Source organism: Leptopilina boulardi, unplaced genomic scaffold (assembly GCF_019393585.1).
Source record: "Leptopilina boulardi isolate dan_hultmark-lab unplaced genomic scaffold, ZJU_Lbou_2.1 LbouV2_396, whole genome shotgun sequence".
In the NCBI taxonomy this organism is placed as follows: Eukaryota; Metazoa; Arthropoda; class Insecta; order Hymenoptera; family Figitidae; genus Leptopilina; species Leptopilina boulardi.
In genome coordinates this window covers 75,073-98,470 of record NW_026137969.1, presented here as the reverse complement: position 1 = coordinate 98,470, position 23,398 = coordinate 75,073, and the positions used below count along the sequence as shown (strand labels likewise).

The 23,398-nt window shown below is 25.9% G+C and overlaps 1 protein-coding gene across 3 annotated transcripts; it reads left to right on the top strand.

Annotated features, from left to right (window-relative positions):
* The first annotated feature begins 196 nt into the window (after positions 1 to 196).
* On the top strand, positions 197 to 16,610 carry LOC127288835 (platelet-derived growth factor receptor alpha-like). Of its 3 annotated transcripts, XM_051316505.1 has the most exons (9): positions 197 to 372; positions 2,618 to 2,763; positions 12,187 to 12,373; positions 12,796 to 12,935; positions 13,267 to 13,420; positions 13,539 to 13,678; positions 13,812 to 13,989; positions 14,498 to 14,621; positions 16,165 to 16,610. In XM_051316505.1, exons 1-9 carry the CDS (start codon positions 327 to 329, stop codon positions 16,346 to 16,348), a joined length of 1,299 nt encoding a protein of 432 aa, XP_051172462.1. In that variant the 5' UTR covers positions 197 to 326; the 3' UTR covers positions 16,349 to 16,610. The 3 variants fall into 3 exon arrangements, 1 of the variants encoding a protein (XP_051172462.1); XR_007844094.1 differs by lacking the exons at positions 197 to 372; positions 12,187 to 12,373; positions 12,796 to 12,935; ... (3 more) ...; positions 14,498 to 14,621; positions 16,165 to 16,610 and adding exons at positions 4,921 to 4,975; positions 5,054 to 6,358; positions 6,594 to 6,912 and having other exon boundaries at positions 2,640 to 2,763; XR_007844093.1 differs by lacking the exons at positions 197 to 372; positions 12,187 to 12,373; positions 12,796 to 12,935; ... (3 more) ...; positions 14,498 to 14,621; positions 16,165 to 16,610 and adding exons at positions 4,921 to 6,358; positions 6,594 to 6,912 and having other exon boundaries at positions 2,640 to 2,763.
* The last annotated feature ends 6,788 nt before the right edge of the window (positions 16,611 to 23,398 follow it).

Here is a 23,398-nt window from a genome sequence, read left to right as displayed (position 1 = left end):
TTATTTTCTTTTTATTCTAAGTTAATTTTTTTAATCTTTTGCAAATTGTCTGAAAAATTAAAAATTTTTTTATAAAAATTGAAATTTTGAAAAAAAAATTTTTAAACAAAAATAATTATTATTAAATTAATTAATCAGTAATCAATATTAATATAATGAGGAGACTGAAGAGAAGAATATTGTTTATCCCCTTTTCTTCATGGGATTATCTCACATTCAGTATCAAACTCAGAGTTGTTCCATCAGCAACTTTGAATAATAATTAAAAACTGACACTTTAAATCAAGAAAAAAAAAAAAAAATTTTTTTTCTCATAACCAAGAAAAATGAGAAATACAAAAATTATTTTCATCATTTCTTTTTTTATTTTGGGTACGTAAAAATTTTCTACTTTTTAATAGACATAAATTTTTTTTTATAGAAAAACATTTTCTACATCTTAATAACAAAATAAAAAAGAAATTATTTAAAATTTTTTTTTACTTTTCATACAAAATATATTTAAATTTCCCTAATTGAGAATAGTTACAAAAATTTACATATATATATAGTATATGCATGTAATTTTTTTTTCGAGAAATTAATTTAACTCTAATTTCTTACAAATAGAGCGCCTGTCATTCATCTTGACCCTGTTAACCTTAATCGTTGGTCTCTGCTTTAGTTCACTAACTTTATCTTTTATTACATTCGTTGAATGTGATAATTAATTCTCGGTATTTAAATGTGTATATATTTATCGTAAAAAGTAAGCAGTAAAAATCTAAACAATTTATGAATGAATTAGAAATTTCCAGCAAGAGACAAAGCAGATAATATTATATATATATATATATACAATAATTAATATTAGCTTTAATATGGAATATAAATTTAACATTAAATTCATAAACAGCGTCTTAAAAAACGTCCAAGTAACAAGATTCAATTTAATTTTGATAAAATTTTTAAAAATTCTTCCGACATATTGGATCCGCCATTTTGAATTTTCAAAAATTGACATCAGATTTGTAATCAGCGACCCCGAAAACTCCTAGTAACAAATTTTTAAAGCAAATTCGTTAAAATTTCAAAAATTCTTCCTTCATATTAAATCCGCCATTTTGAATTTTCAAAAATTGACATCAGATTCGTAATCAGCGACCCCGAAAACCTCCGAGTAACAAGTTTCAAGCAATTTTAAACAATTTTTACAAAACTCGTCCGCCATATTGGATCCGCCATTTTAAATATTACAAAACTGACATCGGATTTGTAATTAGAGATTTTGAAAACTCCCGAATAACAAGTTTTGAAGCAAATTTGATCAATTTATAAAAATTCTTCAGACATTTTGGATCCGCCATTTTGAATTTTTTAAAATTCACATCGGATTCGTAATCAGCGACTCCGAAAACCCCTGAGTAACAAATTTCAAGCAATTTTAAATAATTTTTTTTACAAAACTCGTCCGCCATATTGGATCCGCCATTTTGAATTTTAAAAAACTGACATCATTTTCGTAATCAGCGACCTCAAAAACCCCTGAGTAAGTATTTTCGAGTGAATTCGAATATTTAAAAAAAAATTTTTCGTTATATTGGATAAGCCATTTTGAATTTCTAAAAATCGACATCATATTTGTAATCAGCAATCTCAAAAACTTAATTGTAATTAATGTCAAGTGAATCAGAGAAATTTTAGAAAAAAAAAATCTGCCATATTGGATTCGCCATTTTGAATTTTAAAAAGAATCGTAAAAGAATATGAAAAACTGAAAGTTTTTAGGTTATGTAAATTGAAAAATTATTGTATTGAGATATAAAAAATAATATTCTTATAACAATATAAAATTCGTACACTAAAAAAATAATAAATTTTTTAATAAAGACAGCAAATTAATCAAAAAAGTACACATCATAATAATTATAATATAAAATTGATTAAAAAAAAAATAAATTCATTTTAGCCAATTTAGGAAATTGAAATTTAATAAAATTAATGAAAATTCTTTTAGATACTAAAGTTAAATCAACATTTTTTCCAAATATAAATTCCATATTTCAAAGAATATATAATTTGGTTAGAAAATTTGTTACAAGCGGCAAAATTAGGTTAAGTGAAAATTTTGATAATCAAATTTGGTTAAATTCAAATTTATTTTCATTAAATAAAAATGTTGTAAGAAAAAAAAATTTCATTTCAAATAATAATTTATTGAAAATTAGTAAAAAGAGTCAAAATAAAAAATCGTTAAAATGAAGAATTTTCGTCAAAATTGAATTTGATTATGAAAATTCATATCAAATCCAAATTTTATTATAAATAAAAAAATCTTTAAAAAAGAAATTTAGTGAAATTTTATTGAATTTTCAATTATATTAAAATTTTATTAAATTAAAAAATTTTGTTAAATCTTTTTTTTGGTAAATGTAAATTTGTTTAAATACAATTTTTTTCAATATTAAAATTGGTAAAATAAAAAAATTTGCATCTATAAAAATGCTGGCTTTGGTGAAATTTGTTGAAATAAAATTTGATTTGTTCAAAAAAAAAATTTTTTCAATTATTAATTCTTTAACGTCCGAGTAATTTTTTTTTACTTTCAAATTTTAATTTAACTATTAAATTTTTACAGGTGCATTATGTAGAGATATATCAACGAAACAGGATTATTATAAAATATTAACAATCAATGAGAATGATGCCCTCGAAATTTCATGCAACACCAAGGATCCAATTAAATTTTTATATCCAAGTGGCAGTGAAACAAGTCATCCAGAGGTATTTATAATTAAATTTTTTTAAAAATTTTCAATTTTGAAAATTTAAATTTATTTATTTTAAAAATTCAAATCTCAAATTTAAAAAATTATTTTTTTTAAAATCATAATTTACTGACTGTTAATTGTTATTTCAAATTATTTAAAACGCCAAAAAAAATATTATTTATAATATTTACCATGTTTGGCTTTTAAATTCTTAAAAATTTTACACACGAATTACAGTTGAATTTTTTTTTAAATAGTATACAATATATATTATATATTATAATAGTATTTAACTCTTAACATTTGCCGAAACAGAGACGTAACAACGTTTTTTGGTGCTTGAGACAAATAAATTTTTTTTTAATATACCGTCAAATTTTGGCACCTCCTTAGAGATGGCGCCTGGAGCAAGCGCCTCAGCACCGTCACCAAAATGTCAATTTTTTTTAAATTCATTTTTAGCTATTGTCCTGGTGCTATACAATTCTTAGAAAAATTGAAATAAAATTGTCTTTTGAGGTTTTCAAAAATAATTTTTCACTTTTCTTCGTCTTTCATTTTCTTTTATATTGATTATAATATATATATATATATATAGGTAATATATTATTCAAGTGTTTTAAAGCACTGTAAGAATAATAGGACTCCCTTCTTATAATTTTTTCATAACCTATATTGATGTTTTTAAATAAACAAAAATTCAAAAAAATAAAAATTACTTTAGTTTTTGCTTGATTAAAATATATAATATACTTAACCCCTTCGCAGTCGAGGCCAAAATCTCATAAGTGGGCCCAAAATGTCAGTATACTTTTGAATGACCAAAATTTGTGCAAATGTGTATACTATGGTATTTAAGGTCGCTGATTACGATTCCAAAGTCAGATTTCAAAAATTCAAAATGGCTGAGCCAATATGACAGACAATTTTTTTTTAAAAATGTCAAAAATGATTTAAAAATACTTAAAAATCGTTACTCAGGGGTTTTTGAGGTCGCTGATTACGAATCTATAGTCAGATTTCAAAAATTCAAAATGGCGTTACCAATGTGGCTGATAATTTTCTAAAAATTTAAAAATTCATTAAAATTACTTAAAATCTGTTACTCAGGGGTTTTGAACGTCGCTGTTTACGATATTCAAGTCAGATTTTAAAAATTCAAAATAGCTAGTATGAGTGTGATTATTATTGTATCCATTCTGAATTTTGAAATTTTGTAATTATTACATCAAATTCGGAATCAGCGATCCCAAAAACCCCCGAGTAACGAGTTTCAAGCGAATATAGTCAATTTTCAAAATTTTTGGTCGCCATATTAGATCCGCCATTTTGAATTTTTTAAATCTGACATCAAATTCGGAAGCAGCGACTCCAAAAACCCCCGAGTAACAAATTTTAGGCCAATTCCGTCTTATTATTGGGCTGAAAATTTATGTGCGTGTATACACGTCATCGACACTTTGAGCCCACCTATTCCATGACGTGTATACACGTCATCGACACCCAAGGGGTTAAGGCTTAAGTAATTGAATCATATTTATATTTTTTCTGTCATTATTCAATGAAGCATTAAATTACATTCAAAATATTTTTTTTACATGTTTTATATTCTTTATTAAATTATTTAATATAAAGAAATAAAATTCAATTACTCTAAGGGTAGTTTATTTGAAGCTTTAGTAACAATCTGTTTCTGTTATTCGAATAAAGTGGTAGTACAAAAAATGAAGTTGAGAAATTTATATCTTGTGAGTTTTATTTTTTGGAAAGAAATCGTGGGAATATCATCAACAAATGATTATTTTGATGGATTGATAAAGTATTTAAATGAAGAATCAAAATTGCATCAGGCAGTGTTTATTTTAGACGATGAACAAGAAAATATAGATCCAATAATGAATTCTCTTATTACAACAGTCAATTCGCATTTTCCATCTTTGAGCATCAACTCCAGTCAATTATTGAACAAAATTAAAGAGCCATATTTAAAGTTTCTTAATCGACCCAGACATACTACACTGTTTATTTTACAATTTATTAACATTTTTCACTTGGATGATTTTTTACTTAATAACAACGATTTATTACATGGATCATCAAAACCAAGATGTTTAATTTTAAACTTCAAATTTTTAAATCATACTTACAACAAGGAATTTCTTTTTTTTAGTTGGAAAATAAAATTTTTGGACATTACTTTATTGACGTACGATGGTGAGCTCAAAGTAAGGGTCAACTCAACATTCGAAAAATTACCTATTATTAGTCATATAAATCCTTTTGACAATAAATATTCTGTTCAGGTGGTATCAGCCAATAGTCAATGGTTTCCAAATAAATTGTTGGATTTTAATAGATACCCATTAAAAATACTTAGTCACTCTGCTGATGATATATCCATACAAGAATACGAAAAGAACATGAAATTTGCTAGAATTTTGGAAGAAGTGATGAAATTTGAGTATAGGTCCATAATTATGCAAGAACCAAATATAACAGAAACTGATAGTATTAAAAGAAAATATATAATCATGACAAATTATGATCGCATGAATTCTCATAACGAAAATCCTCCTGATATTACCTTTAATAGCAAAGATGATGTACAGTATTTTATTCAAAATACAAATTTGAATATTCGAACACTAAATTTTGAACGTATATATGCTGTTATACCAGGAAACGCAAAATTTGACAATGAAATCGAACTTTCATCAGAATTTTGGAACATGATCCTGGCAACAATTAGTTTAGTTGCAATAATACGACTAACGGCATATTTATTAAAATTCAACTGGCAAACTTTGAATATCAGTCAAATTATAATTGGAATGGGTACTGAGAATGAACCCCAAAATTGGAGTGAAAGAATAATTTTCGGCTCACTCTTAATTGCATGCCTTGCCTATACAAGTTATTTTTACACTATAATTCTTGATATCAGTTTTCGAACTGCTACTGAAATTTTAACAATCGATGAACTTCTTAAATCATCTTTGCATCCAATTATGGATGTCTATGTTTGGTTGGCACTTTTGAAATCAGAAAATTCAAGTATTAAACAATTAAAAAACAAGGTATCGTCTCAAATACAATATAGAAATTTAACCACACCAGAAGCATGTCTAAATTATTTGGCTGACCATCAGAATATAACTTGTATAATTCATGAAGCTGCTAAATACATTAACGAATATGAATCTAAGTACGGCAAAGAAAATAAATTTAAAATATTGAAAGAAAATATTGAATATCTTCCGCATAGTTTTACTGTTAAAAAAAATTCACCTTTCATCGATCGTTTTAATGAAATAATTCTGAAAGTTTCAGAATTTGGATTGCTTAAAGATATTTATGAACCTTATGTACGTCCACTAATTAATAATTTGGAACCTGAACTAATAACAAAAGAAAAACTCCTACCGGTATTACTTTGTATACTAATCACTGGATATTCTCTATCGATAATTGTTTTTCTTCTCGAAATAATTATAGCAAAAAGAAGAAGAAAATTTTTCGAGAAACCAAAATTTCGATTTGTACTTTAGATAACATCAAAGTTATTGTTTCTGATAATAATATGAGAAAAAAATCTTCTCTTAGTATAGGTAAGACTATTTTAATTTTTATCATATTAGAATAAAATCGACATCAATGTTTTTTTTGTGCCTGCATCAAAAATATTTTTTATCGATTTCCTTTTTAACTCTTTCACGTCTCTTTCGTCTACAGAAAGGAATCATAAAAATTTTTCCTCTTTAATGGAATTCATTAGAAATATTTTTGTAATCAAAAATTTAGAAATTTATTTGCCTAATGGAGTAAATTAAATTTTTTTTCTAGATAAACACTGCAAATTTTACAGTTTCCCGAACGAAGCAATTCACTGTGATTTGGGATTTTATACACGGAGAAAATTTGTTCCGGATATTTTACTGAATTTTAACTGAAAGTTGGGATATAGTTGCACAAAAGGAATTTTTCAAAATATTTTTTTTATTTTTTGTAGTGATGATAGTTAAAACTTGATATGATATTTTAATTTATTACAAGCTAGTACTGTAAATATATGAAAAATTTGAATCATTAAACATTGGTTTATATTACGATAACTATAGCCAGCTCTCCTGAGTATTTCCTTTCTGTGCACTACATAATTCAAGTCCAGTTCGGTAAAATTTATGTACAATAATTGTACTTTTTTATCAACTTATACCTTTTATTTATATATATATATATATATATATATATATTATTATTACACAGTCTTTTTTCAATTTTTCAGAAAACATAATAAAAATTATTTTAATTCATTAACTATTATTAGAGGTGAAATAAACAAAAAATTGAATTTTGCTTAGATGTATTTTCAAACTAAATCATATTTTTAAATTAAATTTTAGGGAAAATAATTTATTTTTAATATATAAACAAAATAATTTTTTTTCATTAATTTGTTTCTATTTTAATCACAAATAAATTTTAAATAAAAATTTCAGAAAAAATGAATTAATTACTTCAAAAAAATAAGTTTGCTTCCTAATTTTGTCATATGTAGTCTTAAAATTAGTTGTCATATTCAGAAATAATTGAATCTAAATTATTTTATTTTTTTTTTCAATACATTGTTTGAACGTTTCTCACAAGCGGTAAACTAAAATCCTGGTTAATATATAAGGACAGGTCAAACCTTCTGAAGCAATGTAAAGCGAGCGATTATATGTATTGCGTTATTTTATATGTATGCGTTTAGTATGTATTACGTAAAATAAAAATGTGTTGCGTGTATTAGGTGTAAGGTTAACATAATGTACTGTTTCAATTCGTATATGTGAGTATCAAATTGTAAACCATCAGAGAATCATTAAAGTAGGTGAATTGAGATTTCCAGTAATGGTAATATTTATTTTTTATATTTCTGCCTGAAGTTTTACCGAACTCTTCATTAATAATTTAAATAATTTATGAAATTTCAATTCTGATTTATCAAAAACAGACCTCAATATTCTTAGCTACTGTTCTAGTTTATGTACTGCCAGTACCTTACGGTTTCCCGAACTGAACTTGAGACACTAATATATGTGTTATAATATTTTATGCCTTTTGCATTACAGTTTTATGAAATTCATTTTACTGTACTAATAATTGAAAATTACCATTTTGCTGTTTTATCCCAATTTTACCGAACTAAGTTCACTAAAACTCTCGGAATAAATTTTCTCCGTGTAGATGTTTAAATATCAAAGATCCATATAATCAAAAGTTTGTCAAATGTAGACCCTTCAATTTGATTTATTCTATCTAAAATGTGTGTTTAATAATGTGTTATATAATCTTAATTGAAAAATCATTTAAAATTTTATGGAAAACAAAAATTATTATTTTTCCAATTTACATATTTTTGTATTAATGCGCAAAGAAACGAGAATATGTTTAAAAAAATTTTAAATCAAAATTTTTGATCTTAAAATGTTCTATTTTAGTATTGTTCAAATCGATTCAAATCAAATCGATTTATTTTAATTTAATTCAAATCGATTTAAAACTTTCGAACTTACAATTTTTCATCTCTTTTAATTTTCCTCAAATCGTTTCAAAACTTTGTAATTTAAAATTTTTTATCTCTTTTAATTTTCCTCAAATCGTTTCAAAACTTTGTAATTTAAAATTTTTTATCTCTTTTAATTTTCTTCATATCTAAACAAACTTTGTAACTCAAAAGATTCTGTTTTAATTTTCTTAAAATCGATTAGGATCTTTTTTTTATGGTTTGTACCATGATAATCAAATTTGCGAGAATTTTCACTACCATTTTCATAATCAGAGCACCAAAATATGTTAGTATGCCAAGTTTTATTAAAATTTGAGGTACCCGTACTTCGGAAGTACACCCAAAATTATTTTTACCAAATAATTTTTTCTCTATTGTTAATTTATTTTATATTCATATTACAATTATGTTAATTTTTTAAATAAGGTTTCAGTTATTAGTAGTACAAATATGCCACTATTAGCCCTCAGTTCCCCTGACTGCTGCTAGATGGCGCCACTGTCACTTACCGCCGGTCGGTATTCACCCACAGTTGGTAATGCAGATATTAGTTTCAACGGCTGCCATTGTCGCTTACCAACGGTTGGTATTATCATAAGTCGGTAATCTAGATTTCTTACCGATACACACTCACATATGTGATTTGCGCGCCAGTAAGACGTAGCGATTATACATAGTCACTTGTCTACTTGGTCGGTAAAACAGTTCCCTACATTACCGACTCAATCAAAATTCATGTCGGGAATCTACCTTGTTAACTGCTGATAATGTAGAAATCTACATTACCGATCGTCGGTAAGCGATAGTGACGCCATATAGTGGTAGCCGGCGGAACTGATATCTGCATTACCGACTGTGGGTGAATACCGACCGGCGGTAAGTGACAGTGGCGCCATCTAGCAGCAGTCAGGGGAACTGAGGGCTAATAGTGGCATAGTTATACGACTGTTATTGTTCTATAATATACTGAAAGTTTGAAATAAAATTGTCTTTTGAGGTTTTCAAAAATAATTTTTGTTTTTTCTTCGTCTCTCTTTCCTTTTTATGTTGATTATATACAAGTTCTCTAAAGTACAATAACAAAATTGGTAAATTTCTTGGCACAATTTTTAAGGGCGCGTCTATAAATTAATTTAATAAATTTTTAACAACTACGTATTTAGATTCCCTCCTTCACCTTCGTCCCGAGAACATTACATTTATTTTTATAGATTTTAATATTAGGCGTATTTTTAAGCAGGAACCCCTCCACCCCCCTAAATTAGAAACTTAATTTAAAAACGACCCTTTTTCATTACCTATATTGTCGTTTTTAATATCATAAAAATTGTCTTTTGAGGTGTTCAAAAATAATTTTTCACTTTTCTTCGTCTTTCGTTTCCTTTTATATTGATTATAATATATATATATATATATATATATATATATATATATATTCAAGCGTTTTAAAGCACTATAACAATAATAGTAATCCCTCCTTATAATTTTTTCATTACCAATATTGATGTTTTTAAATAAACAAAAATTCAACAGAATAAAAGTGACTTAAGTTTTCTGTTTGATTAAAATATACATATAATATACTTTAAGGCTTATGTAATTGAATCATATTTATATTTTTTCTGTCATTATTCAATGTAGCAATAAATTACATTTAAAGCCTTTCAATTTTTTTTACATGTTTTAAATTATTTTTTGCCTTATTTCATTTATATAAAAAGAATTCTTAAGGGGTAGAATATTTGAAGCTTTAGTAACAATCTGTTTCTGTTATTCGAATAAGGTGGTAGTACAAAAAATGAAGTTGAGAAATTTATATCTTGTGAGTTTTATTTTTTGGAAAGAAATCCTGGGAATATCATCAACAAATGATTATTTTGATGGATTGATAAAGTATTTAAAAGAAGAATCAAAATTGCATCAGGCAGTGTTTATTTTTCACAATGAACAAGAAAATATAGATCCAATAATGAATTCTCTTATGACAATAGTCAATTCCCATTTTCCATCTTTAAGCATTAGCTCCAATCAACTATTAAACGAAACTAAAAAGGAACAATTAAAGTTTCTTAATCGACCCAGACATACTACACTGTTTATTTTACATTGGATTGAAGAAGGAGATCTATTTGACTTAGATGAATTGTTTTTTAAATATCCTGATTTATTAGATAGATCATCAAAACCAAGATGTTTGATTGTAAACTCTAAGTTTTTAACTCATTCTTCTATCAACAGAACTCTGCATTCATTTTGGAATAGAAGTTTTTTAGACATTACTTTATTGACGTACGATGGTGAGCGCAAAGTAACGGTTAAATCAACTTTTGAAAAATTACCTGTTATTAGTCACATAAATCCTTTTACCAATAACTATTCTGCTCAGATTGTATCAGCCAAAAGTCAATGGTTTCCAAATAAATTGTTGGATCTTAATAGATACAAATTGAATATACTTACTCATCCTGCTCATGTTACATCTGTACAAGAGTACGAAAAGGACATTAAATTTGCTAATATTTTGGAACATGTGATGAATTTTGAACCATATGCAACATCATTATCATCAAGTGTAAAACATAGTGATTTATTGAGTCACAATATAACAGGTTATCTTGCTGTATGGGATAATTTAATGAAAATAAATCAAATAAATCCCGAGATCTGGGTCAAAGCCAAAGTTGATATTCATCTTTTTAGAACAGATGAAACAACTGATATGCGAATTTTAGAGATTATTAGTATAAAAGCTATTATTCCACGAAATGCAAAACTTGACAATGAAATCGAACTTTCATCAGAATTTTGGAATATGATATTGGCAACAATTGTAATAGTTGCAATAATACGAATAACGGTATATTTACTAAAATTCAAATGGCAAACTTTGAATATCAGTCAAATTATAATTGGAATGGGTACTGAGAATGAACCCCAAAATTGGAGTGAAAGAATAATTTTCGGCTCACTTTTAATTGCATGCATTGCCTATACTAGTTATTTTTACACTATAATTCTTGATATTAGTTTTCGATCTGCTCCTGAAATTACAACACTCGCTGAACTTCTTAAATCATCTTTGGTGCCATACATAAGTGATGATGCTTACTATAAACTTCTTACTTTTAATAATTCTGATACTAATCAACTGTACAAGATAACCTCTATTATGGATCGTTCTGAACTTACGTTAGAGGAAAAATGTTTAAAATATTTGGCAGATCATCAGAATATAACATGTATCTTTTATGATGCTGAGCATCATATTAACAAATATGAATTTAAGTACGGTAAAACAAATAATTTTTAAATACTGCCAGAAACAATTGAACATTTTGTCAAAAGATTCAATGTTAAAGATTTTTCACCATTTATCGATCGTTTTAATGAAATAATTCTAAGAGCTTCAGAATTTGGATTAATTAAAGATTTTTATGAATCTAGTGTACGTCCATTAATTGATAATTTCGAACCTGAACTAATAACAAAAGAAAAACTCCTACCGATATTATTTTTTGTACTAATCACTGGATACTCTTTTTCGATAATTGTTTTTCTTCTCGAAATAATTATAGCGAAGATAAGAAAATTTTTCGAAAAACCAAAATTTCGATTTGTACTTTAGATAACATCAAAGTTATTGTTTCTGATAATAATATGAGAAAAAAATCTGCTCTTAATATAGGTAAGACTATTTAATACTTTTTATTGATTTTCTTCATAACTATTTGTTGCTCATTTTGAAAGGAATTATTTGTGATTAAAATCATAAATTTTTCCCCTTCAACGGAATTTATGATTTACAAATATTTTCATAATTGAATATATATATTTTTTTTTATATTCCTGTATTTCGCCTAATGGAATAAATTAATTTTGTTTTAGATAAACACATCAAATTTTACAATTTCCCGAGTGGAATCTGATTTTGGTGATGTTCATCATATTTTTAGACGTCCAAAAGCAATTCATGGTGATTCCGGATTTTATGGATGTTTAAATCTTAAAGATGCTCGTAATCAAAAGTTTGTCAAACGAAGACCCTTTAATTTGACTTATTTCTATGTAAAATGTGAGTTCAATAAAATTGTAATCTAAATGAAAAAATCACTTAAAAGTGTATGAAAAACAAATTTATTATTTTTACAATTAAAAGATTTATATTTTCTTGTTGTTGTAAAGGTATAAGTTTACATATAGTAATATACTAATAATAATAGTAATAATAATAATAATAATAATAATAATAATAATAATAATAATAATAATAATAATAATAATAATAATAATAATAATAATAATAATAATAATAATAATAATAATAATAATAATAATAATAATAATAATAATAATAATAATAATAATAATAATAATAATAATAATAATAATAATAATAATAGTTAAAATTAAATTAAAATTTATAATAAAATAAAAAAATGATTCGAAATAAAATAATAAGAAAATAATATATCGTTTTGGATGATAAACATTTAGCGAAAACGAACGCATTTGTAGAGGAATTATCTCTCAGCATTCATTATGGTCCAGAAGGATCAGATTTGCATATAAACTGTAGACCAACTTCACGAGATTTGCATGTCGAACTAGAACATTATTATCGTGGAAATCGTACGGTAAGCGCTACTCACAATATAATTTACACTTGAGTAGTATTATATTTAAAATAAGATATAAATAAAATTTTATATTATTTTTTTTTTTTTTTGCTTTAAATGCGAATTATTCAGTCGAGGTATATTGTTTTACTTTTAGATTAACGTGAATATTGAGCAAAAATAAAATTATCAACAATCCTTATGGGTAAATCTTAAATAATATTGCAAAAAAACAAATTGTTACTTAAATGAAGAATATATTTTTTTTTTTGAATTATTTGCTGATATTTTTTTTCCTCTTCTGTTATTCCATTGAATAATTAAAAAATGTAATTTGATTAATAAATAGGTACTGACATCAGATCCTAGTGTAACATTTAATCCAACTTATGGTTTTGAATTAAAAAATGCAACTGTAATTAAAAATGACGGACTTTATGTATGTAAAACTGTCAATGCAGATGGTAGATCTCAAGAACTTGTTCATTCTTATAAAATTCATAGTAGGTACATATAACACTCTTTTTTTGATTACTCAACTAATTTTTCTTTTTTACAATAATGTATCTCAACGATATCGATAAAAAATAAATAATTTTAACTTTGTTATTAATTTCGTAGAAAAAACAAAAATAAACGAACCTCAAATTGGAATGGAAGAAATTAAACAACATATTATACGTGGACAGACATTGCGTTTAAAATGTTACACAATGGTAACAAATGTTACAAGCTATGCTGTAAATTGGGATTCACCAATGGTGATGTACTTTAAACTACTTTATCGGAATTATTTTTATATCTAAATTCATTTCTATAAAGATAGAAAATGTTTCATTTTTTTTTTCTTCTTTGATATTAAATTTTCATTCTAGGATTTTTTTTTCTGTTTAGAATAATCAATCGAGTCAATTTATCAATTCCTTACAAATGGATGCAAATAAATTACTTGTTCAAAGTCATTTGGTTAAAATAAATGTTGAAGATTCTGATGAAGGATATTACAGATGTTTGTTTCGGAATTATGATACAAATATCACCAAATCAGATGAGACTTATGTGAAAATTTATGGTAATCACCTTTTTTTTAGGGTTTCGTGGCCCAGGGCCGAAAACCTTATAGTTTCGCTTTAGCGTCCGTCCGTCCATCGTACATATGGCAACAGTTACTATTGAAAGAGTTACTTACTATGGCAACAGTTGATTTCCGTAGCAACCGTTTCCATAGCGTTACCACAATCTGCTAATTGCTTTCAGCTAATGCATATTTGCTGCTACAGCTAAATCATTTTTATCCTTGTGTAAGCCTATAAAATTTAGTACAGAATTTTCCGTACTGCAATTCAAAATCCTTTCAACTTAGCTTCTATAATCTAACAACACCTTTAGATTGATGACGTTTCTTTTGGCTAATACGTTAACTTAAATTAATTTTACAAAAAGTTAACCTAATTTATTATTACTAACTTCTATTTTACAATATCTTGTCTTTAATTTTGAGAACATCTGTTTAATTAATAAAAACTTTATTGACGATGAATAGATTTTCGATTTCAATTACTTTCAAATTTACATTCTAGATCCAAGCTTCAAATATTTAAACGTAATTATTCATCGCACAAACGAAACCTTCGTGAGACATTTAGGAGATGAATTACTTTGGATCGCTGAAATTGATGCATATCCTGCACCTACTATTAAATGGTAAATTTTCTACTAAACAAAATTATTTATATAATTATGATTACAATTAAGTACTATAATTGATTCCTTACATTATATTTATTATTCATTTTTACATATATTTCATTATAGTAGGAGATCCCACTGCAAGATTTCTACACTCATCTCTTTTATGGATGAAATTGATTTGAAATGAAAGATTTTTTTATCCTGTTTCCGAAACGCATAGGGTGCCTAACCTTTTATGGTCCATTTTTTTGATACAATAAAAATTTCTGTGAAAATTTGTTGAAATGTTTCACTCATAAGTTTTATGGATGAAACTTGTATTAATGGAAAGAACATGAAAAAAATAATAAATAAATGATAGGTTGCCTCATTTCCAATGGTCTCGTTTCCTGGCAGCCACTTGAAAATTTCCCACTTTCTGTTGAAATATTTCATTCATAACTTTTATGAAAAAATTTACCACCAATGTAAAGATTGATCATTTTTCTACACGATAAGAGTAGGTTGCCTAAAAGAATATGGTCCAGAAAATTAGTTGCCACATATTAAAATTGAAAAATTTATTCGAAAGTTGAGAAGAAATTGCGCAAAATATATACGTAAAACAGGTGACAAAAGACGAACGTATCATAAATTGTTGATACGTAGAGGTTATTTGATATTAAAAATTTGTCAGAAGATAATGAATAATGCAAAATGAACGTATATAATACTCAAATAAAAAACAAATTGTTTTTCAATAATAAAAAAAGCAACACTGTTTATAATTAAAGAATCATATTAAATTGCGATAATAAAATCCATATATTGCCGTTTGTAATTATTTTAAAAAGTCTTGCATATTACTAAATGCAAAGACATATTAAATTTATAATTATTAAATTTTATTTAAAAGTGGTAATTGCTGATTAATATTTTCGGTAATCATTTCATGAATTGTCAACGAATTATTTTATTATTTATATACGTCAAAGAAACAAAACAACAGCGTTCGTGTCATCTAGTTGCGCGGTTTTTCTCACCTTTCGAATAAATTTTTCAATTTTAATATGTGGCAACTAATTTTCTGGACCTTATTCTTTTAGGCAACCTACTCTTATCGTGTAGAAAAATGATCAATCTTTACATTGGTGGTAAATTTTTTCATAAAAGTTATGAATGAAATATTTCAACAGAAAGTGGGAAATTTTCAAGTGGCTGCCAGGAAACGAGACCATTGGAAATGAGGCAACCTATCATTTATTTATTATTTTTTTCATGTTCTTTCCATTAATACAAGTTTCATCCATAAAACTTATGAGTGAAACATTTCAACAAATTTTCACAGAAATTTTTATTGTATCAAAAAAATGGACCATAAAAGGTTAGGCACCCTATGCGTTTCGGAAACAGGATAAAAAAATCTTTCATTTCAAATCAATTTCATCCATAAAAGAGATGAGTGTAGAAATCTTGCAGTGGGATCTTAGACTATTAAGTTTCCTAACAACTTTAATTAAGTAAATATTAAATAATTTTTATAAATTAATTAACATAAAAAAATTCTTTTTTTTAGGTTAAATCCAAAAGGTGAACATATTACAAATACAAAGAAGTACACGTTGTTTAATATACTTTCAACTATTGGATTACTGATAAAAAATATTAATTCCCATGATGCAGGAATATATTTACTAGAAGTATCTAATGGATTTGAGAGAATGTTTTTTAATTTTCACTTAGATGTTAAGAATTTTTAGATAATTTAATTATTGAACGTGTAAGGCAATTTAGCTTTAAATTATATTATTCACCATATCTAGAATGTTATTTATATTAGAAGATTATGACTTATATTGTATTTTTAAATTGTTTATGAAAAAAATTTAAAAAAACGCCGAATATTTATACTATATAGAATTTGATATCCATTTAATTCTTCCTATAGAGAAGTATTAAAGACTCCTAATTATAGTCGCAAAAGTTTTTACTCGATAATTTCAAATAAATTGTCCAAATTTATCTATATATCTTATTATTTCAAAAATTAATTAAAAAAAAAGAATTTTACTACCGCAACAAACGCAGTTTCAAGTAATTAAATATATTCAAGCCAAATAACAATTCGAGTAAAAATAATATAATTTTGATAAAATTCATATTCGATAAAATAAAATTCTATTAAATAAAAAAGTTGTGTAATATAAAAATTCAGTTAAATAGAATTTCTCTTATATAATGAAACCAGTAAATATAGAAAATTAGCTAAAACTAAATTCTAATATAACTTATTAACTTGCTTTAATTATAATACATTTCTTAGAAAGTTTGAAATAAAATTTATTGTTATTCAGATTATTATCTCATAGAAATAAAAAATATTGAATAAAAATATTAAACTGCACGCAAACAAGATTATCAATATAAGAAAAAAATTTTTCTATATCTAAAGCTACAATTTTTAAAAATTAAAAATCTTACTTAATTCTATACAAAAAACAAAAAATTAACACAAAAATTTATTTTGTAAAAACACAAAAAATACTTTTTGTTAAAAAACAAAAATTTAACTAAATTAATTTAATTATATTCAATAAAATTGTTCGTGTATAAAGTTTTGCCCCTGTTCAACTGCAATCTGAATGTTATCAGTGACTGTTGGACATATTAATGCAGGCGCCGGAACTGAGTTATTATATGTATATAAAGCAAAAGAAACTTATTGAAATCACTAATAAGACATTTGAAGAAAAATTGACCTTCCTGATTTTCACAAATATTATTTCTGAATTATAAATTAAAATTGTTACAAAATTACATATTAATGTAAAATAAAAGCAGGTAAAGAAAAAAAAATGTTGAACCAATTTAATGATTTTAATACACTAATACGTAATTAACGTATATATTAATAATAAAAAAATAATTTACTTGATTTTGGTTCATTTAATAACATAAATGTGAGAAACATAAATATCAAATTGTTATTTTTGTTTCCAAACAATTTAAAATGAGTCACTGCTTCAATTTTCTCGAGGCTTTGCACTATACTAGTTCACGCGAGTTTTAACGGTCTTATGAAACTTTGAATTCGCGACAAGTTTGCGGCGTTGCTACCCGCATTATGTGAGTTTTCAAAGTTTCTGTTGATATTAAAGTTCAAAAAGCAATAAGATATGTTTCTGATTTTAAGGATACTTGCTAGACGCGATGTTATTATAAATACAAAAACAAACAATTGTTCGTATAACATTTAGGACGACAGATTATATTTTCCCATAGTTTCTGTAGTTTTGTTTTTAGAAGGGTCAATCAATTATATTTCGAATGAAGTCGTCGCTGACTAATTTTTAAAAATTATAATACTTTGCAGGAATGATTTTGAAGTTATCATGATCATGAAATGAAAAGAATTTTATTCAAATTTTAATTATTTATTGCAAAATATGAATTTAAAGTTTATGAGGTGCTGAAAACGGTCAATTTTTTAGCCATTAGAAAATATGCAAAAATACGTAGAATTTACCATAAAAATAAATTTTTTTTTTGTAATTTACTAAGAACGAATAAATTTATCATTATCAATTGATATAATTATTTAAATATGTGAAATAATATATAAAATATGATTTTCAAGTTCGCCTGTCAAATAACCTAAATTTGCAAATTTCATCTATTAAATGTGAGAAAGAGAAGTCATTAAATTGAAAAAAACCTTACCAAATATAAAGTACCTGTGACTAACTTTTAGTTTTTCTTAGCACTTTTTTCCTTTTTTCTTCATAAATGTGAAATAAAAAGCAATAAAAATTGGCACTTTACTTATTTTCACTATTTTCAAATGTAAATAACTTTCTTGGAGAAAACTGAAAAATTACAAAACTTGGGCAAATATCTAATTGATCACTAAATACACACACTGGAAAAAAATTCGCTTTGGTCCCGAAGATACTTTTTGAGATAATTAAGTTCTTTAAACTTTTCACAATTTTTATCAGGTTAATACATGTAGTTTTTTAAGGACGAAGTTAGGTTTTATTGGTTAAACATTTTGAACTAACTTCAATTTTATAAAAATCACATGCATTAACCTGATAAAAATTGTGAAAAATTTAAACATAATTATCTCAAAAAGTATCTTCGGGACCAAAGCGAATTTTTTTCCAGTGTGTGTAGTTAGTAATCAATTAGATATTGCCCAAGTTTTGTAATTTTTCAGTTTTCTCCAAGAAAGTTATTTACATTTGAAAATAGTGAAAATAAGTAAAGTGCCAATTTTTATTGCTTTTTATTTCACATTTATGAAGAAAAAAGGAAAAAAGGGCTAAGAAAAACTAAAAGTTAGTCACAGGTACTTTATATTTGGTAAGGTTTTTTTCAATTTAATGACTTCTCTTTCTCACATTTAATAGTTGAAATTTGCAAATTTAGGTTATTTGACAAGCGAACTTGAAAATCATATTTTATATATTATTTCACATATTTAAATAATTATATCAATTGATAATGATAAATTTATTCTTTCTTAGTAAATTACAACAATTTTTTTTTATTTTTATGATAAATTCTTTTTTTTTTTGTATATTTTCTAATGGCTAAAAAATTGACCGTTTTCAGCACCTCATAAACTTTAAATTCATATTTTGCAATAAATAATTAAAATTTTAATAAAATTCTTTTCATTTCGTGATCTTGATAACTTCAAAATCATTCCTGCAAAGTATTATAATTTTTAAAAATTAGTCAGCGACGACTTCATTCGAAATATAATGGATTGACCCAGAAGTAAAAAAAAATTTTTATAATTAAATTTGTAGTTTGGTAATTATTTTAATTTTCATAAATATGAAAAGTCTAATGTAATTTATTTTAATCGCTGTGATTGGAAAAATAATTTTGTATTGCAATTAATTGCAAAGTTGACTAGAGAGAGAGTTATATTATAAACGACATATATTACTATCGATTCATGTATAATTTAAATCGAAATACACCCATGGGATGCATCGAATGATTCTGACGTTCCATTAGTCTTGTATAATAACGAAATAAAATATCCTTTTGGGAATTAACATGCGCGTGGCAATATGTTTTTTTTTTATTTAACGAAAAGAAACTGAAAAAATTTTTCAGTCTTATTGACACATATCTTAAAATTTTATACTTTTATTATTTGTGACAGTATTTTATTTTATTTAATGATAAAACTGTCATTTACGGAAGTGAAAAGCAATGTTAAAATGAAAGCACAGCACTATACGAGTAGTTAAGTAACTACAAAAATAATCGTACATTTGACTTCAGCAGTTTTGAGTGGCAAATGAAGCGGTAAATTTAAATTTAGTCTTATAGGTAAAACACTGCAATTGAAAAGAAAACAGAAATTTACAAAGTAATTTCAAAAAATAAAACTTTTTCAATGAAATAATACTTAAATTATGGTTCAGAAAAATAGTTTTATTATTGAAATTCTAATTAATGAAAATTTAATTAATATAATTATGATATTTTCGAGCTGTAAATAAATTATTTACATATTTTTAAGTATCACGTAACTTAATGATTATTAAGGAGAAATAACATTAAAAATCAAAGCCAAAAAATTTATTAAACACTATATTTTCCTTAATATTTATTTACGAATATATTTTTGAAATTTATTTACGCAATATTTTGACTGAACAATTAAATTAAATTCGTAAAGGTTAACGTAAGAATGAGTAAGAGAAGGATAGCAAATATCTTTATTCTTCTCTCACTCATTCTTACGTTTCAGTTTACGATTGCGTTTCCGTTCAAGAATCTATTCTGCTTTGGCCTTTAACTGTCAACAGTCATGTTAGGTTGAAATCGAATTTATTTCAGGGTTGGGTGGCGTCCCAGTGGGCAAAGCGACGTCTTAAAAACGTCTAAAAAAGACGTCTCACCTTGTCCGCGAACATCCGGGGACAATGATAGTAAAGTCTCGGAAACATCATAAAGATAACTAAAAGACGTCCATAAAAAGATCTATGTCTGGCCCAAAAGATGTATTTTGTGCAAGAATTTGAAATAAAATCGTCTACCTAAGAAAAATTGAATTTTTTGGGGAATTTTTTAAGAGCATTTGAACCTTCGTGACGTCACAAATCATGGCGCATGACACGCAAACTTCTCAGGTATGTGAAAAGCACAATTTTGAATATTTTTTAAAAAAACCTTTTGGAAAATGTTCAGAATAACATAGACTCTGTCTGTTATGTGCGAAAAATTCAAAATTTTGCGTTTAAAACGTTTTTTAAACAATGCCTACATATAAGCAATTCGTGTATTTTTCCTTACTTGTGACAACCAACTTAAACATTGTTTAAAAAACGTTTTATACGCAAAATTTTGAATTTTTCGCACATAACAGACATAGTCTATGTTTCTCTGAACATTTTCCAAAAGGTTTTTTTAAAAAATATTCAAAATTGTGTTTTTCACATACCTGAGAAGTTTGCGTGTCATGCGCCATGATTTGTGACCTTAACATTGTTTAAAAAACGTTTTAAACGCAAAATTTTGAATTTTCCGCACATAACAGACAGAGTCTATGTTATTCTGAACATTTTCCAAAAGGTTTTTTTAAAAAATATTCAAAATTGCGCTTTTCACATACCTGAGAAGTTTGCGTGTCATGCGCCATGATTTGTGACGTCACGAAGGTTCAAATGCTCTTAAGACATGAGATGCCTTAAAGTTGGTAATAGGCTTCTTCCTCTACTCCTATCCGGGTGTCAATTTTTTCTACACTTTATGGGGTATTTTTTTGCTAGAATTTGCAATAAAATCGTTTGTCAATTACTGCTGGAGCCATAAAGCGATAATTAAAATTTAGAAAATAGTAGCCATAATTTAAATGTTATTCAAAATAATTAAAAATAGATTTAAATTATTTAAAAATACATCTATCCAATTTTGGGAGCAGAACTAAAAAATAAATAATAAAAATATCCGTTATTATACAAAGTTTCGTGCATCATGTTCTTTACAAGGTTCCAATACAACTTAATTGTACGTGAGCAGATTATCAGAGAGTAAAATTGATCATTACTTGTATTTATTTATATATAAGAAGTGAATGCGTGTTAAGTGTTGGCGTTTGTCGAGCCAAGTGAAATGCAGAATTTAATTAAGAACTCGTTGGCTCGATTCTTTAATTTGATTATTTGCCACGCGATGAAAAGAGGAGTCTCTCTCACACACACAAACTTTTATCGTATAAGTAGAAATAAAGACTTCGGTATAATGGACCTGATTGGGATTCGTGGACTCTTTCATACTGTTTTATTTCCTCTTCGTTTCATTATTATCTTTTAACTATATCGTTTCCAAACGATTTCACTTCGATTCTTAATTGCTTTTAAAGTATATAGCGCGAGGAGGGTTATTCATTAAAGTTGCGTGCCAACGCATCATCTTCCCCCTTTTTGAAACTTGAAATCATATCATGAAATTTTCAATTATGAATTTCAAATTTCTACCAATTCGTGAATATTTAACGTTTTCTTAATCGTCAATTAAGAAAAAAAGAGAATTACAAGGTGGCCCCAATTTAATTTTTTTTTTTTTTTTTTTGGTGGACTTAAAATTAAATCGAACCTTGAACCTGCAAAAAAAAGTTATTACAATGTATGAAATAAAATTTTTAAATAAAACTGCAGTTTTAATTTTTTGACTCTGTATAGCTAGAGAAACCTATTATTTTGGAAGATACGACTCGTAAAAAAACTGGAAGAATGCGAAACGAAATAAAATGCGCCATAAAATAAGAAGAACTATTCAAGAATGTTGAGCACGTAATCGCAAACTCATTGAAACAAATGGGTATTTCATTGGGTAAGCCACATCTCACTATTTTGTATTATTTCAGCGCACAATTTGAGACTGCGGTTAAGGTTCCTTCTTACAACATATATAGATTTACTTTTGTCTCCAGATTTACAGCCATCTTAACATTGCAGGCACTCCTCTACATTGTCACAGTTTTTGAAAAATTATTACAGATTCTTTACTCTCTTATGTCTAACATCTTTCGACACTAGCACCACTAACTCCCATATTTTCCACCAGGCGTCAAAATTAACATAAATTTTGCATAAGCAGAATTAATATTTATCATAAAAAATTAACGTTATGAATAAATTTTTCTACACTTGATTTATGAGAGCATGAGTATAAAAAAATTAATGTTTTTTAAATTGACTTTTTTATAATTTTTCATCAACAGTGAAAGTTTAAGTAAAATGTGCAATTACGCGAAAGCAACTCTAAGACACTAACATTGGAAAATGGACGTTCGCCAATTGGTTAAAGAGCAGACAGTCATTCGAATTTTAGTATCGTTGTTTATGACCACAAGGCAAACTCACTTCTTCTCAATTTCTCTTTAAATGATCTAATTGATGGCGTCTTTTGCGAAGGATCTTCACGAAAACCTTTCAGACTAGTGTAATAATTCTCGAATGTGCTTGAATTATTAAATTTAGTTCAAGAATTGCTTTCTTGATATTGAATTATATTCATCGGTTCACCTAAAGGATTTTACAATTATTCCCTTCACAATTAATATATTTATATTTCAATAGGATTTTCCAATAACAAATATTGTTTTACTATTAAATTTTCTTATTTTCAAAATAAAAAAAAAAAATAGATACAATTTTATTGAATTTTATTTAAATGTCTTAAGTCAAAATTTTGTATAAAAATTTACAAAAAAATCGTAAATAGAAGACATCTTTGGATAATATACAATAGTTTAAAATTCATATTTAAAACTACTTACA

Excerpts from the sequence above, each read along its gene's own strand:
- LOC127288835 (XM_051316505.1), top strand. The coding sequence starts at position 327 with ATGAGAAATACAAAAATTATTTTCATCATTTCTTTTTTTATTTTGG. Across the intron at positions 12,374-12,795 it reads GACTTATTTCTATGTAAAAT|CGAAAACGAACGCATTTGTA; the intron begins GTGAGTTCAATA and ends ATAAACATTTAG. Across the intron at positions 13,679-13,811 it reads TAAATTGGGATTCACCAATG|AATAATCAATCGAGTCAATT; the intron begins GTGATGTACTTT and ends TTTTCTGTTTAG.